At 29.5% G+C, this 19686-nt stretch overlaps 1 protein-coding gene across 4 annotated transcripts; it reads left to right on the forward strand.

The window, feature by feature from the left end:
* The first annotated feature begins 1077 nt into the window (after window positions 1–1077).
* LOC132928669 (uncharacterized) lies at window positions 1078–19081 on the forward strand. 4 transcript variants are annotated; one of them, XM_060993489.1, is made up of 3 exons: window positions 1078–1487; window positions 16952–17252; window positions 17638–19081. In XM_060993489.1, the coding sequence occupies exons 1-3, from the start codon at window positions 1318–1320 to the stop codon at window positions 17974–17976; spliced, it is 810 nt and encodes a 269-aa protein (XP_060849472.1). In that variant the 5' UTR covers window positions 1078–1317; the 3' UTR covers window positions 17977–19081. The 4 variants fall into 4 exon arrangements, with proteins under 4 accessions (XP_060849472.1, XP_060849473.1, XP_060849476.1 ...); XM_060993490.1 differs by lacking the exon at window positions 1078–1487 and adding an exon at window positions 4181–4431; XM_060993493.1 differs by lacking the exon at window positions 1078–1487 and adding an exon at window positions 11339–11970.
* The last annotated feature ends 605 nt before the right edge of the window (window positions 19082–19686 follow it).

Consider the following 19686-nt stretch of genomic DNA (forward strand, 5'->3'; position numbering starts at 1 on the left):
CAAATTACTTATATTATAAAATATAAATTTAAGTAGGTACATATGGTTAGAAGATATATTTTATTCATTGACTTATCATTGTTGATTATAAGTTTTTAACAGTTTTAACGTTATATGAATTTTCTATACACAATTATTATCTTTTTATCTATTCTTCTATAATAACAAGATTTTCTATTTTCTTTTTACCCATATACCTATTCAGTAGCGTATCCGGGGGGAGGGGGCACAAGTGCCTTCCCTCATTGGCTGTATTTGCATTAAAAATATTAAATAGTTGAATTTTTCTTTTTGGTAGTATATATACATATATACAGTACAATACTCTTAAAAACGATACTGGATATTTTTAATTCATGATGACGAGGCTATTGCCTATTAATTTAATTTTTTTCAAGTTTTATTTGTGTAAGCTCAGGAGGATAATCACTCCTATGTTTTTTTACCATATTTCTTATCTAGATAAATATTTTAAGTGCTATCTATTATTTGTTATCTTGTATAGATAATTGTTAGTTAATTTTTGAGTGACAATATCATTTTATGTTATAATAATGTAGGAATAGAATTTTTTAAAAATATGTTGTGGGTGGGTGAAATGTGTGATCGAAAAAAATAGATAATACAGCAACACACAAATTATGTTTCTTTCCTCTTAATCCGAGTTTTCGGATAAGGCCGAAGGGCCTTTATAAATAACGAATAGTGAACTAACGTGGAAAAACTGAACGGGTCGCCGGGGGAAAAATTATCGGTATCGTCGACCGGCGGACCCTAAGCAGTACGCGTTTATTATATTATATTATATTATAATACTGCATTGCCACGGCATTCCTGCACAATAACACAATCCGTAGCGACACGCGCTGTTGTTATTGTTGTGGTTGCTATAATATTGCGTACCAGTGTATGGAGGTACACACGCCCACCTACCTATACTACCTAATGGCTAATACCAGTAATACCTACAAACGCCTACGGGCAAACGTTGACTACGACGACGACGACGATCCACGAGGGGCTTGCCCCTTCCCACGACCGATCGTCGGCAGCGGTGGCTGACGGCCCGACCGAAGCGGATAAAGGAAAACCGAAACCAGTCCCGCGCCGATCTCACTCGCCGTCGTCCACGAGTGCGTTATTGCAACGCGTTCGCCGCTACCGCTGCCTTCATATTTTATTTTGAAAACATAAAAAAAACGTTTCGGCCGGAATTTTTAACCCGCCGCGAAGTCAACCCACTCCGGGACGCCGGTTTTCCCCCCGAACGTTCTCCGGTCGGCCGTCGACAGTATTTCGCTTATTTTTTGTCGCGCCATGTATTCCGACAAAGTGGAAGTGCTCCGGTTCGAGACGGAACCGTACAGGAACAAAAACGGCAGCCCGAACAAAAACGGATTGTTGCACTACAACAACAACCACATCAGCAATAACAAGAACCACAGCAGCCCGAAAAATTTCATCTACCAGAATGGCTATCACAGCACGTCAGTACCTACATTGTTTTTTATCGCTCGCTAACGATTGGGCTTTTTATTTTAATCGTATTATACGATGAAGCGTAAATGATGTACGCGCGCGTTCAGTATTATAATATTATTATCGTAAAGCGGTTGTTGACGGTACGATATTGCGTATAAAATGTGACATTGTTTTCTTACGAGATAACAAAACACTTCCCGTGTGTAGCACCCGTTTTCTGATATTTTGTGTTCCCCTTCAAATCCGCCGGCCGTGTGTCGTCTCTTTAGTGGATCTCGATTTTTATCTTTCGTTTACACGACATCGTATCAAACGAGCTGCTCGAGTCGGCGACTGTTTGTCCGCCTTATCTCTGCCGGTTGAATTTGCGTAACGTATTATGCAACTAACGTACTATAATAAACTATGTCGTACGACGACTGCTACAACAATAACAACAACAATGACTGCTACTCTGTTGTCGGATGTGATATGAACTTGTTTTGATGATAAGAACGTAAAGTGTAGTGAAGCGAATAAGAACATTATACTTAATATTTTTTAAAAAAAAAGAGTGATTACATTATCACAAATAAGAACGTCGTGGTTTACGCGTTTTTTTCGGGACTGTTGGGGATGGAAATCGTTTGGGCTACAACGGACGTCGTCGGTACTGCGAGACGCGGTGGTAGTTTGCGCCGCCGATAATGTTGTGCGCGTGCGCGCGTGATGTTTGTCGCAACGTTGTCGTACGGAAAAAATAAATTTTATTCGACTCCCACGACCGTATTATGTGATGATAATATGGTCTGCCAAAAACGGTTTTTTTTTACAAACGTGTAGGTACTATACTTTACAGATGACGGTACAGAGTATAATATATAGTGAAATACATGGTATGTTTTATGCGTCGTGCTAGAGTGTGAGACGCTTCACGGGAAACCGGTTTTTCTGAACTAGTCTGGGGAATAAAGAAACCACATTTGAGAATGAATACTCCCGAGGAAGACTAGAGGACGCGATTACGATAATAATAATAATATTATTATTATTATCCGTGTGCATTATATTATACAATATCACCTCTAAACAGTTTTCGTGGATATACACATGAATACATGATTCATGAAAGCGGAGAGTTGGTCCATAGCCTGACTGTACCTTACGCGTATAATAGAGCCGACCGTGACCTTAGTCACATTCCATCGACACCGGACTGATGATGGTACAGACTATCGGCTATACGCTATATTGCTATAGGCTGTCGACTATATATGGTACAAAATGTATTATGCATATTATATAATGTATATAATATTATTTTAATCATGATATAATGACTAACTGATGATGAAAAAATAATATAATATGTAAATATCTTTTTTTTGTTTATCCGCACCAATAATGTTATGTTTTGCATCATATGTACGTTATTATTGTTTACATCGAACGAATGATCTTGATTTATTGTTTCTTGATTTTTTCCGCCCAACAGTGTCCATGATCACAACGTCTCCACCACTTTTTCGATTCACAATATCTGTCTATTGTAATATTTTCTACTGGTCGACGTGGAATTTCTTAATTCTTAATTGTGTTAATTAATTAATTTCAAGTATTTTAAAGTACTTACATAATACAATACGACATATTATTATACTCAATGTTTTTTCCATGTATAGCACGCAATTCGAAACCGTATACAAATCAATTATTGGTATAATACTGATAATTCTCAGTTTTTTCAATTATATTGACTATAGAACTCAGTTTAATATAATCAATTTAAATATATTCTAATGTAATACATTATTTACACCATTTTTTATTGTTTTGATATGATTTTCATGATTTCTAAATCTTAAATTCCGCTGTAAACAATAAATATTATTTCAACTCTATTATAAGGCAATGTATTCCTGTTACCTGTTATAACTTGCTCTTAAGTGACGTTTCCATCATAAAAAATCTCGGTAAACGTGTCAAATGTAGGTCATGGGTCATGGTTTAATCATTTCAAGTATTTCCCATCAGCAACGGATGGCATTTTTCGTTTACCTGTTATCGAATGGTACCTAAAAATGAATTGAATTCATTTCTTTGAAACGGCATAGGTAGCATACAATAGTCGATTTTATTTTATATTATTGTATAAACCGTTTCTAAAATGTTTCCCAAAACAAATTTAAACACAAAACATTCAAATGGAATATGGAAAAGTTATCTTACTACTTAACAAGAAGAATATTTAATTATTGCATTGATAATAATGTCGTTTATTCTTAAAAATATTCACAAACAGTCTTTCAAATATTATGTCTGTAGTCGGTTCCAAGTTTTAGCCTATATCTTTGAATAACACTATCAATGTAAAACTAACAAAATTATTATTATTTTTTTTTTAAATAATTATTTATATTTATTATTTTAGATATTTGCAAAATACAAAAATATTAAAAATTTAATAATTTTATTACTTTCACTTGTGAATTATCAAATATATATAATATATAAGTACTAAAAAAAAATGTATGTAATAATATACAGGTGATTAGTATATTAAATCAAGGGTTAAATTATGTGTGTAATTATGCACAATACATATATGTTTAAAGAATAATTAACTTATACAGTTATACTTGGTTTTTGTTTTCGATAAATGGTAACCCTGGAACACTTAAATATAGGGGAAGGGTCCTGCATGACAAGGTCATGACCAGAATGCCGTATAGTATCGTGCGTATAATAATGGCGAGTGCTTTTGAAATATCTAAAGTTTTATTTGTTCTATGGTTTGCTAAATTTCAATTCTTGAGTTTTGCTTTTCTTGTAATACGTAAGTTCAAACATGAATACGACAAAAAAACTGGAAAATACGATGAAAATATTATTGGAGGAGTTAAAAGAAAGGATCGATGCTGAAGCTGTTATTATGGACCAGGAATATCATTACAATTTATGGACAAAAACGTAATATCTAGTGAAGTTTGTGCATTGTAGTTTGTAGATTGTATTTAAATGAAAAATACGTAAAAGTAAAATTTAATATTTATAAATTCTTAAATTTAGAAACAATATATAATAGTTTTTTTACGATTTTTTTGCTTAATAAGTAATATACGAGTATAAGAAAATCTTACAATAAGTGCAATTTAATATGTTTAGATAATTAACATTATGATAAATAACGTTTTTTTGATTAGAGGTTTCGTAGTTGGTTATTTTTTAAATATAAAACTTTAAGTCAAGAATATGGACAGTTGATACGATGAACATAGAAATCTAACCTTGATGATGAAAATAATTTGTAGGTAGGTATTAAATTGGATCGTATTAATGTATTATACTTCTTAGTTTATGCAATTTTTAATTAGTAACAAATAGGTTAATTTCGATATTTTAGTAAATTTAAAACAATTTAATTACTTATAGAATATTATTGTTATACCTACTTATATTTGTATATTTAGAATGAACCAAAGATTTAGTTAAAAAAGTATTGTTCAATTGTTGGATTTTCATTACTAAAACATTTAGGTACTCTTTGAATAGTTATTACTTATTATTTGGTCATACACTCATACAGTAATTATTATAATTTATAATTAATCGAAAATAAATTGTAAAGAAATTATGGTACTTACTTATATGATATATTCATATATTGTTGTGTGCAGCTAATAAGATAATATATTTTTAATATTTATTATTCACATATTCGTCTATTATAATTTTTTTACTTCAATTGTAAAAAATTACACTTTTCAATTGTAGATTTATTGTAACTAATTATTGAAATTCCGTTATAATTTATTTAATAAGTAATTTTCATTACTCAGTCTTAAATATATATATATAATTTAAAATTATTATTATTATTATAGGCATACTAAACTTCACAACTGTTTGTAATGTAATATAATAAAACATGTTATCTATTTGATTTACAATACTATATATGTGTAGTTTCTTTTATTCGTGTGCTATGTTTTTACTTGTTATTATATTATTAATAATACTATAATAATTATCATTGCATGTAGCGTACTTATAATTAAAATATTGAAATTATTTATTTCTTAACAAATAGGTATGTTTTCTTTTTATTAAAGGTTAAAAAGTCAAATGATTAACTTCGAGTTATTGTGATAAACCATTTTTAATTTAATTTTGCACATAGTAGCTAGCTGTTCGTAAATATTATAAATAACAATTTCATTGTACGTATTTATATAATATTAAATGTTTTATGGAAGCATTTGGTTACTTAATGTATACAGTTTTTAATTTTAGTTCTGTATGTAATATTAAGTTCGATACGTAAGCGTGGGTCATGAATCCCCTATCTCTATGAGCTCAATAGGGTTTTTTGAAGGTAACGTATTGAAAATAATAAATTTGATTTTTATTTGATTTTTTTTTGCATTCCCAAAATACTAAACAATCAATGTTTAATACAAATAAAAGATCATTTTATATGTTCCTATACCATTGATCTACATCTTAAATGTTTATTTAATCAATATACCTATATAACCTTTTGTCCTCGACTTTTATCAATACTGTACTCAATACTTGCCACTCGAGGATGTATAATTGTATGTGTGAAAACATAAATAGTGTATCTCGTTGTCAAATAGTATAATTTTATAGCTATATTATTATAAACCTCTAAATTGCGTGTACCCCCATCTCATATAGATCGTAAAATAAAAACCAAAATCTATTAAACCGCGTTTTATACTGCGTTTTATACTAATTCACGTACACGGAAATTCATCACCCATTCTCATCTATTAATACACGAATGTCTCAAGTCCATTTTTATATCATTATTATTATAGCTGAGTGCGGCGTGCACGGTTCATAAATAAAAAATCGTGCAGGCTTCATTCATAAAACTCGGGCCCGGCGTAGCCGCGATCAATGGCGGGCGGCGTCGTGTAGTATCGGTGCGTTGCGACGCCGTCATAATAACTTCGGCAGCTGTGGTGGGTCCAATATAATATTGTATATAATCGCGGGGTGTGCGTGTCGTGCGACGTGCAGTGGCGCAGTGCTGCAAGTTGCAACGGAAACAAAATATCACGGCGGATTATTAACACTGTACGCTGTCCGGCTAGTGTGGATGAAAAAAAACCACCAGTCTTTCGATAGATTTTCAATGGTTCTCATGGCGTTAAAAAAGCAGCAGCTGCTGGTACCAAAAAAAAATGTCTTATTGCGTAGTTCCCCCTCAATGCTATTGAATCGTAACACATTACACGTGTATTAGATTTTGGGATTAAAAAAAAAAACATCTTATGGTTTAAACTTTAGAGCACTACATTAATTCCACAAAAATAATCCATTTATTTATTTTTTCATATTCGGAAATAAAATACTTTTGTATACAGACTTTGATATGTGTAATGTATCGAATATTGTAACGAAAAGTATTTTATTTATATAAATAAGCGTTGAAGTTTAGAAAAAATGAGTGTCTCATGAAATTTGTGGTCAACTTACTCAATATTTAAATTCTTTTTTATGATAAAAATATTTTACTTATTTATTACGTTTGTTCAATTTTTGAAAGTTATTTGTCGATATTTTAAAAAATACTTTTAATTATAAAATTTAAAATATTAGTTGTCATTCAATTTTTTAAACCTAAACAATCTAAATTTGTGATAAAAAAAAAAGTAACCGGAAGTCCGGAAATACTGTCTTGTAAAAGTTTAGTGTTATAAAGAACGTCATAATCTATTAAAAAATATATAATAGTACCTATACCATTGTTTATTTGTTAAAAAAAATTGACAACGAACAAAGGAAATAAACGTAGCCTGTTAAATATATATATAATATGATATATATTGATATGTACCTCATGGCTTATAAATATAATACGTGTATTATATTCCTATAATTATTACTATTTACAATTAACTATCGTAGAAAACAAAACGTACGTTTGCAGTCCGCGCACCAAAAAAACATCTGCAGTAAAGGGGTTTTTTTAAATGTTTATCTTAACTCTCAGTTTTTTTTTTTTTTTATTAAACCTATACATACTATACACACCTATGTATACACACGTGATACGTACCTACATTCTGTGCGGGAAAAACGAAAAAGCTATTGTGTGTTAAAGACGTCGGCTTAAAAGGGACTTAGAGTCGTAGAAAATTAAACTTGGCATATTATATTTAGAGAAACTTCCTCTCGATGCTATTGTGTGTCACCATATGTCTGATATACAGGATATAATATGTCGTATCGTTTTATATACATCAGATCTTACATTTTATGACGCGCGTTCTTTTAGTGTATAGACGTATATAGTAGTTATATATAAATAACTATATAGCGAACCCCGTTGTGAATTTCTTTATGGTCCGGTAGGTTTTTCGTTGAAAATGTGCGGTACAGTTTTCACCTGCTTAGTCACGGGACATTATGTGAATTATATTTTATTATGTATTATATCTATTATTTTGTGTACGATTTTTGTATGGTATACCGGCGATATTTTTTTGTTATGGATATTATAGATCCGTCGTGCAGGCGTGTCAATGGACGTATATATAAGTTTTACAATGTATAGGAAGTTGGTCCACCTTATATTTATTATGTAATATAATATACTAATATGTATATTATAGATAATAACATATTTATTATTTAGCGTTTTTGATTTTAGTGCGTGAAATTTATTATCAGTTAACTCCTTTTTAATGTTTTTATTTTTTAATTAAAAAGTGCTTTTTTCACTATTATAGCTTCTAGGTATGTTCTAGGTTAATAAACTCAAATTAAATTATATAGGTAATATACATAAGTAACTACCTTTTTTTTTAATCTGTACAATAATATGTATATGTTTATGTTTCATACTTTAAGCGCATTGAAATATATAATTATTCTGAATATTCTGGTAATAATGTCATAAGACTCATAAATTTGCAACGACTTGGTTAAACCCGCATCAATGACAGATGGGGACTACACTACTTACTACAATATATGTCAATACGTCATTACTCATTATTAATTACTGCAGATTATTTGAAATATTATACCGGTAATTATTATATTAAGAGGAAGCTATACTCGCTTGTTTGGTCTCTGTCTTATACAATATACTTAACGTACTACGTGGCAAATTCGTGTTTAAAAGAATTCATTTTATATTTTAATATATTTTAATTTCAATATTAAATAGCTTATTAATAAGCTTAAATATAAGAATATTACCCTTGCCTCTTTAGTATCACCAATCGCTATCATAAAATATACTATCATTATTATCGTAGATTTTTATTGAAATCTCCTCGATGATATTCTTATCAATCTTACCCTTACATTTATTAATGGACCAATTCACTATAATATTAAAATTAATTGCAAATATTAGATTCTGTAATTGTTTTTTTATAATGGGCAGTTTTCAAACCTTTGCAGCAGTGTTCAAATTTACATGTCCGTGGTACAGTTTTTGAATTTAAAACTAGAAAATTAAACATTTAATATATGTCTTATTTGTAAGGCCTAAAAATATTGTAGTAAACTATTTATTAGGTATATAAAAACAAAAGTCTATCTGATGCTTTTATGCAAATATAGTTTTTGACCAATTGGCACCAAATGTTGCACACATATGTTCTTTGGGATCACAAATAGGTCGCAAGTTACTTTTCATCCGAGAATTCAACCATTAAATATAAGCTCAAAATGTTCATTTATAAATTTTGTTTCAATTCATAAATTTCGATGATATTTTTATATAAATACCTATTGTTTGTTTGTTTATTTGGACGGGCATACAATATTATGATACATCTATTCTTAGAGTTGTCATTGGTTATAAAAAATAAAATTAATTATCATTATTCATTGGATATAACTTTTTGTATATTGTATTATATTTATTTAGTTATTTTTACGGAAACTGGATACAATTCTCATACAAAAGCCAAATTAAATTTTTATGTTTTTTTTTTACGATAAATAGATTAATTTTAATCCGGGCGAATTCGGCAATAAATATATATATATAAGTATTACATAAATACGAGTAGGTGCATTTCTCTTAGGTTCAGTTTTTTAATCAAAAAAGTAACAGGTCGATTGAATAACAAGACTTTAAAGATTAAATTAGTGATAACAATATACAAGTATAATATATTAATATATGTATTTCATAGTTTTTTCAAAAACCAAATGGATTTAAATTTTTTGTTATAGTTTCAAGAGTTACATTTTATATATACTTAATACGTATACTTTTTCACATACATACATGAAAAAAGCGAATCAAGTTTTTTCATATTTTATATGTTGCAGGGTTAATTGGTTCAAGTACTTATTTTAAATTATTATTCATGAAATCTAGGTCCATGTTGCAAATAATTATACAGAAAAATATGGCGAAGCTGATAATTAATTTAGATTATTTATAATTTGATTAATTATAAATTCAACAATAGTTATAGGACGTACAATGTTATCACTAACATATTCATAAATAATAATCGTCTGCGTGTAAATGGATTATTATATAGCAAAATATCTTGTCTCGTTGACAATGCTGCTTGAACATGATATATAGTCTGAACGACTATCTATTCAAAATATTCATACATCTGATATACCTATCTAACCTATAGCTATATAGACGTACTCGATATAATGTGATTGCCTATAGATTTGGTTTATGAACTTATTGCAACACGAGTAATCAAATCCGCATATTACATTACATTTTTAGATATTATCTTTTTACGATATTATGCATGATCCATGTCTGATTATAATCATATAAATAATAAAAAAAACATATTATATCAATACAAATATTTATAAAATAAAACAATAATTCCTTATTTACCGCACTAAAAACCGGAAATGTTTTAGGCTGTTAAACAATAAACATCATATAATAGATTATACCTATATATTTATATCTAAAGACGTTGACGAGATTATCTAAAAGTGAGTATATTTAAGTTTTGATAATAGTAGTCATTTTTTTCTAAAACGGTATACATACCTGATACTTACCTAAAGCTGTTTGACTCTCAATGAAATATAGAACTATAAATCATTTAATTACATACTTTTAAGTTCCAAAAATGGTTAAATTATGTGACATTTAATAATATAAAAGTAAAAATAGGTACAATAAGTACATCATATTATAGTTCAATCACTGCAACGTAGTTTCTCTAACTATCGATGTCGTGCCATTACCACATATCAACAAGTATACTTCAACAGGTCTCACTTTTGAAAATTCGTCATAACAATTATTGTACATTTGTACCTATAGTTCACGCGATATTTGTGCTTCAATTGTACACTACACGCGTGCACGCCATAATGTTATTATTGTATGTATACATATAATATTATATATGTACAATGTGGATATGCACGTGTGTATTTTTTTTAAATCAACGCAATTCAAACGATTATTTTCAATTTAACCCGTTGCGAAAAATACCACGTGCGCTTATTGTAAGCACCTATATACTATAAAATAATATATATATTGACCGCAGAAAATCACGTCTTTTCGTTAAAAGTATTGGCGGCACTTTTTATTACTATTTATTATTATCACCGTAGTTCGCATGGTAGGTATATACATATATAGATATAAGGACCAGTTAACAGTTAACGCCGACGTCCAATATATCAATATAGATATTATATCATAGACGTTCGCCTACTCAGATACGGATGCCGCCGTGAATAGTATACGCCTACTCCGTTGTCGCGAAATAAAAAATAATAATAAATCACTGACGCGTTACTTCTTCTTTTTATTGCTTTAAATTTGTTTCAAACGTCTCCTCCGACGTGACGTCCACAGTTCGTTACCTACCGTCGCTGTCGTTGTCGTCGTGTCGTCGTCTTGTGGTGCGAATAAATCGCAACATTGTACCTATTATTATTATTATGTCGCGATGATGCTGTAGTAAAGTGGTGTGTCGGCGGTACTGCGAAATAATAATAACAATACAATATTACAATAAATAGCTAGAATGCACTAAAACGTTTGTTTGCTTATTTTTGCACACGATATATTTCAATATAGACGATGTTCAGTGGTGTACTTGAATTTTCAAAATCAGTTGTATCTGCCGATTTTATATGTTTTTTAATCGGTGCGTAACGCTATTTGTGAACTTCTTATTTAACTTTCTACCCTAACTGATCCGGCGAGATAACCACAATATAACTACGTCTCGGCCCGCAGCCGATGTGAAGCTTTTAAATAAAAAAGATAATAGTTCCAATGCAATAACGCCCTGTATGTAATAATAAATAATAATTAATATTGTACCTGTTTTACTCAACGCGCTATCTTATCAACATTTTATTCTAATGCACTGCCGCGGCACGACCACCGCGATTTCGACGTTATAATATTATTATCATCATCGTACACATATACATATTAGTACACAGGTATATCGTTGTGGTGCGGTGCATAATGTCGTTGTTGTGGACGCCGTTGAGGTAAGTCGCAGGACGTTTCTGTATAAAATGGACAATGATCGCGGGCAGGTTAATGTGGGGGTGTGCGTTGTACACATCCCTATATCCACATTATTATGGATCGGGTTGTATATTATTTCATATTATTATTGTTATTAACGCGCGTCGTTGTCCGTGTTAATGGATTTTTTTCTCGATCGTTACGACCGTGCCCTTTTCGAAAACGATATTTAATGTATTTTGGGTAAGTATATACGTATAACGCGCGCACGAACGTGTATGTCTGAACTGACTAACCGGCAACTTAACATTATGTATCAAATACCTTTTCTCTCCCCCCTCCGACTTTCCGATTGATAAACAATTAAATAATTTTTTCACATTTCACGCACTATTTCAGGATTATGAAATGAGTATTTAGAATATTTAGATACTACTATTATACGTGCTAAATTGTATATATATATTATATATTTATACGCAATTTTAACAAAAACAATATAATATTGTATAATATGTACAATGTATGTATTTCCATCGTAATAATAATGACGTAAGACATTTGCAATGTGAACAAATCAAGGTCTGACCGTCAGACGATTATTATATGTTTGAATTTTATGTATTGTGTATTTGTATGTATATGTATAATTGTAGCTTCGGGTGCGCCCACAATAATAATAAACTCAATAGGAAATATGTATTTTATTGATATATACATATACAAAATAAACATTTATATTATTGCCACTTAATAAAAAAAAATTGTATGCATATAAAATAATAATTTGTTTTTTGTTTTTAAACAGATGTAATAACTCGTACAATTACTTTATACAGTTCAAACAATAAAACTATAATACAATTAAAAATACAAAATCTTTACTATACAACTATATTTATTTTTTTCTGTAAAATAACTTTTGAAAATAATTATTTATAGAAAAATAGTTTTTGGAATATGCGTATTGTGGAGAAGGTGAAGAGTTAGACGAGTTAGTCTTCCAACGACCCTCTCTGAAGTACGATGAATAGTGCTGTAATATAAATATGTATTTTTATAAATACTAAATTGTATAAGCTATATATTTTGAAGTTAAAACAACTATTTTTACAAAATTATTAATAATTTATTGATAACTGATCATTTCACTGCTGTTTGCACTATACAATGTATTCAGACAACTCCTAAATTTTATCAAATAATGCGTATAAAATATAAATTGTATAAATTATGTAATTATTTGCAATGCATTTTAGTTCCTAGTATTATGTTAATCAGTGATCAATTAAATGTACGTCTAAATTGCCCCGTAGAAACATCTGTGCATAAGACTGTAATTTAATATGGTTATGATGTACCTACCTATACTAAAACAGGAATTGTATCACTTCACTCTTGTCTAATAAAAATAAATCACGATACAGATATTTTTTTTATTATTTTATAGTTTTTATTATAAAATATAAATATTTTTAAAGTATCGAGTAATCTATAATTTAAATGTAAATAGGTAGGTTATATATATTTTTAATGTTAAACATTTTTATTTTTATCCATTTAAAAATTTGTTTAATGCGTAGACAGTTATCAATAATTGTGCCTCTGCAGTATGTTAATTTTATTAGAATTTAAAATACCAAAAACTAGAAATTGTTAATCGTGCATTAAAAGTAATCCATTTTTAATAGTAAGTAGACGGTGTCAAATGTATTGTTTCTTGTTTATTACTAACGAGTAACGACTATCTAATGTGATAGCAATTTAAAGAGAAAAATGTGTCTCATAACTAATGTTAATATCTTTCAAGTATGGTATGACTTATAGGCTAGTTTTTTACCAATGCCTGGGAAAAAAGACAAAAGTATTAAGAGTATCTCTGCCTTAAAAAATTCATATTTGCGTTTGGTAATTTTCTGTTGGCTTCATTATTTTATATTAGATTGAATACCTATGATTAAAATTAAAGGTATGTACCTAATACCTTTTTCTGTGTTTTATTTGGATATTAAAACATTTTCTTAAAATGTTAGAAATCTCAAGTTAACATTTTTAATAATTCTTTATTTGATATTCATGTCTTCTTTCAACTATTATTAGCAGCATGACAATTTCCGTGTTTAAATGGTACAATAGCATAGCTCAAATTGAATTAATATTTTTGAACATTTTTATCGAATGATATTTTGAAATTTCTTGTTTTCTTGTATAATATAACTATATAAATATAATGCATTAATGTGATGCAATATTATCACTATATCTTTATTTGATTTAAAAACTTCTATATAAACGCATAGAACTAGAAACATTCACTGCAGTATACTTATTAATTGTTATATAATTTGATCAACGTGTCAAATTTGGAATGTATAATCGCTAAAATGAAATGAAACTATTTGTATTTTGTAACATAATGTTAAAGTTTGTAATTGTGATGATTTAAATTATTTAGAAATATCCTTACTTCTTCTTTCAAGTTTAGATAGAATCTAAATTAAATATTTTACCATATAATGTGTTAAAAAAAAATTGCATAATAAAGTGTACGCTAGTTTATGTAATTTATACCGTTTGTATACTTATACGTTAAGAATATTTAATATTATGTATATTACGGTAAATTCGTTGTAAGATTTGAAACTATTCAAATTTTGGTTTCATGTTTCATATATTTATATACATATATATCAAGTAACTATCTGAATATTTTAATATTTATTTATTAATGTTATTCAATACTTATAGATTATTATTATTATTATTAAAGTTTGACGTCCACTGATCGTGTATATTTTACCGAAATTTATTGATCTACTTATCACCAAATATAAAAATTAAATAAACTGAATTGGAGAGAATTTTCGTTTAATTTAATCACTATTATACGGTATTTTATATGTACATAGTTAAAGATAAATTAACTGACAAGCAAACATATTTACATCACGAATCGAAGAAATCGATAATTTAAAACATATAAAAAAGAAACAATTTTTATCATGTTATTCGATATAATTTGTATTTTTATAATATGAGCTTTCTGTATACAAATGCTACATGGTATGTCACTATGTATATTATACGTGCTTGTACGCGTAGTCACATTAATTAATAATATTATGTTAATTAACGTTTATAATATTATGTTATCTGCAGTTAGCATACTCCAACACAGACACACGTATAAATTTATTGCCTATACAGTATTCCTTGAATTTAAAGTAAACTAATCTGTTGGTATAGGCAATTTGTCATGCTACTAAAAGCGTATTACTGTTATGTCATGTTAGGTATCTTGTTTTTTTTATCGTATTCTAAATGGCTGTTGTAATCATGGAATTACTAACGATGATCTACCTAGTAATTTCGGCTAAAACTCAACTTTTTGACACCACACGACAGACAACAAAGCTATAGTACCGTCTTAAAACGTGAGACGTTTACTTAAATTTTACTTGAGTTGGTAACCGGGTAACCTACCGATAGTTACGTAGCTTATGTTAACTTACATGTCGTTATGGGGACAACTACCGGTATCGTTGTGTTTTATTAATCTATACGTTGGTAACCAGCGGTAGCGGTGGCTATAAAATATTATCATTACGTATATATTTTAAATCGTGAATTAAGATATAAATATTTTAATTAAATTATTTTGACCTATTCATTGCTGCTATGACGGCACTACGTTCATTATTACAATATCATGAAATTGTCAGCGGCAGTACGACTACACAAACTCCTAAGTACGTGTAGTTTTAAAAGTGAATACGCATAATGTGTCAATATTTATAAAATATTAATAATGCGTAGTAATATGGCCGTGTAAAATATATTGATTGAAAGGATGATTTTTTTTTAACTTAAGTACATTAAAATGTATAAAATAATATATGATAATAATACATTTTTATCAATAGGAGAATTATTATAAACCATTTTTTGCTTTGGACCAAACTTTGGACAATGTTCCGTGTTAACGTGATGGCCTATATATTATGTATACGGGCACCGAACATAGTACAACAGGTGTGCAATAGTTGCCAGAGGTCAACCGATAAGATTTCTGAAATTTAAAATTAAACGTTTACATAGATTCATAGATTTACACATACGACATACAATATTATAAACTACATGCCTAATGTCTATATGAATTGTTTTTATTGTCATATAACAGAAGAGCCAGTGGTGAGGGAAAAACAGAACAAAATTTAGTATTATATCAATGTGCCCAGCCATCAATAATAATGTAGATTGTATAATGTATAATATTATAATCATTATTAATCAGTAATCATTATAATATCAGTCTTTGTAATGTATTTCGTAAATTGTGGAATCGTCTGTCGACTCCCCGTTTTCCACGTGTACTAATAATTTGCTTAATCGACAAACTGTTTTATTTAATTTTGCATGTGAATGTTTCTCATTGATGAAAACAACACCCGCCCAGTGTAATGCACAATCTGTGTAACCCGAGATCGTGTGGCGTACGATTTGGTGGCGGTACTTGGGTAGTCGGTTCCTTCTCGGTCATAATAAAATAAAATATAATACTTTACACTGTTATAGATATCAGCAGAATTATCGGAGGGGAAAACGAAAACCACGCGCAAACCCGTCGTCTTGTGTGTTATTATTATTACACAGTACATTTTAAAATATAATTTAGTGCTTAGCAGTTTATTAATATTTATCGCACAGTCGTAAAGTATTTCTTATGTGACAGTTGTATAGTAGTAACAGACCCCTGGTAACATATATCTGTGTACATTGTAATTGAACGTAATTGTAATAATATCATGGACAACGTACCTTTCCCGTACGATTTGCAACTCTTATGTTTGCACCTGTTGATCTATTTGTTGTGGAAAGATCACGTTGAAAAACATAATAATAATAATAATAATATTATAACGTTAAAGTACGATTTTTGCGCGGTCGATTTACCGTTTTGTTTAACTTTTTCTCGTTCTAATCGTTTTGCGTCTGCAGGTTGATTGAGACGGAGAAAAGGTCGTCGTCGTCGCCGTCGTTCACCACCACTGCGACCACAGCCATCTCCGCCGCAGCCGTCGCTGCAGCAGCACTCCATAACGTACAGCCACCGTCGGACCCGTTCATAGCGTCTGTGCTCCATCCCAGACAGAATCCACGGCCCGGCCGTTTGCTCTTAGAAAACGTCAACAACCGGCCGCAGACCATGGACCGAGGCACACAGGCAAACACAGACGGCCCCGTCGAGGTGATCACAGAAGCTCCTACCACCAGCGACGGTCCGACAAACAACGAATTGGTCAGTATATAAAAATTATTTTATTTGTCATCCGTATTTGTAGAGACATCATTGATAGGGGCGGATAGGCATAATCAGACCGGCCCGGGAAAATAATATCTAGCGGCATACATGATCATATTATCCAAGAGGTCCAGATATTTTTCATCCGCCCATTTTCGTTAATATAAATAGTGGGAAAATCCCGCTGTACCGGTGGGCATATCTTCCATGGACATTAATAAAATTATAAAAAGACCTAATATTCTCCTACAATAATTATCTTTTTAACACGGGTGATTTTAAAAATTGTATTATATTAGATCTACTGGGTCAATTTAATAATTGACTGGTAAGATAAAATTTTGTTTTTTTAGTAAAAATGTTTTTTTTTTTTTTTTTGCAGTTCCGTAAGGCCAACATTGGCGTTACAAATCATACATTGATGACCAACGGTGGTGACAATTCTTCGGTTGATAGTCTGAACAGTGCAGATTCTGCAAAACGTGACAGCGAGGAATCAGTAATTGAACTTTCCGAGTATCATCAGCCAATGATAGCCAAAGACGATTCTGATGGACCTGTCAACATGAGCAATGGTGATGGAAAATCTGGTGGAGCTGGAGGCAAACCTTCCAACGGTATTGTTAAGGAACACCCAGTTGATGATGATATTGACAAAACTAGTTGTGGCATGGAGTGTTTATACTTTACCATGCAATGCTGTGAATGTTCAATAATGTAATGAACCTATTCCAGCCCTTACAGTTTATTATTGTTAGTTATAATTGAGTAACTATAATTTTACATTATAATTCTATATTACAATGCAATCGTTAAATTAAAAATACAACAAATTACACTTCATAGTCATATCTTAAATTTCTATTAAATCTGTGATTTTTTAAGGACCTATTTAATTAATTTGTGTAGTACAGTAGTTCTATTATTTTTAAGTGAAAATTATATTTTGAAAAATGTTATTTTTCAATTACTTTAACCTACTATTAATATTATTATGTTTAAGTTCCATCCTAAGGAATAATTTTTTTTTGTCATTTTCTACTGGAAAAACCATATCTATATTCAACAAGAATCATTGATAATTTGGTATTACTTATATAATTGCTTTTGGTTATTAATTATTATCATATCGAACTCATCACCTTTAGAAGTATAATATATCATAAATTAACAATTGTGCCATTTTTTTTTTCTTAATTATAAGTCATCAGATTATCTTCCCATTTGTCCGTGTAAAAAATACTGTCCACCATGTACATAAAAAGTTTTAGTGTGATACACATCTCAGTTTTATTTTGTTCCCACTTTTGGAACGTATATAAAGTACATTATTGCCACAATTTATAACCTATAGTACATGCCCCTGTTAGTTCTGATGATATGTTTTCTGTACACTGTTTTTATTTATTATGCCTTAATAATATATAATAGTATAAAACATATTTGTATTCAGACAATATTTTTATGTTTATGTGAGTACTTTATGTATATTGGAGGTTCAAATTTGTTAATACTATTATAAATCAATTTTGTAAACAATTTGGACTAAATTGTGATAATATGTTGAGGGTCCAAATAAAGCTTACTTTAAAATTGTGTACATATAAAGGTTTTTTTTTTATATATATAATGTTTAACCTTATATACTTTTATATTCTGTATATTTTTTTTTTAGAGTTTATCATTATAATTTTCTATTTTGTAAGTAATTGGTATGAATTCAAGAATCTCTTCTTTTATTTTTATTTTTAATATTAGTATTATTACAACTTTACTGCTTTGTATCAATATATTGAAATATATAAGACTATGGTATAAAATTTAAATTTTTTTAAATTTATTAGTACATTTTAAAATAACTTTTAAACATAATATAATAATTGTTGATGTCAACAGGTTTAAATAATATTAGTATCCAGTGGGTTATGTAAATGATTAATTATAGTCAATAGATATTCTTATACATTTCTAAGTAATTGAATTTACATATTTATTTAAATAAATAAAGTATATACTGCTTAATATGATACAATTATCAAAGTTCACTTTTGGAACATTAACTAAACATCTATATGGCTATATTATAAAATTTATTTTTTTGTCTGGTTTAAAATTGTTAGGGCCGGCTTTAGATACAATTGACACGTGCAACAGCACAGGATGTTAAAATAAGAAGAAAGTGTGAGAGCCGAGAGGTATTATAATTAGTATTTGATCAGAGGGAGAGGCATCAAAATAATTCTTGCGCTGGATACTGAAAGAGTTAAAGCCAGCTCAGGAATTTGTCATGAACCATTTTAAATTCCATTATAAATCAAATATTAGTGATCATATTAAACATACAGTTTGAATTGTTAGAAACTTCTGATAACAAATAACTATTGTTGTTAAAATATTTAAACTTATTAATTTTATTTATATAAAATTAGTA

Source organism: Rhopalosiphum padi, chromosome 4, assembly GCF_020882245.1.
Source record: "Rhopalosiphum padi isolate XX-2018 chromosome 4, ASM2088224v1, whole genome shotgun sequence".
Classification (NCBI taxonomy): Eukaryota; Metazoa; Arthropoda; class Insecta; order Hemiptera; family Aphididae; genus Rhopalosiphum; species Rhopalosiphum padi.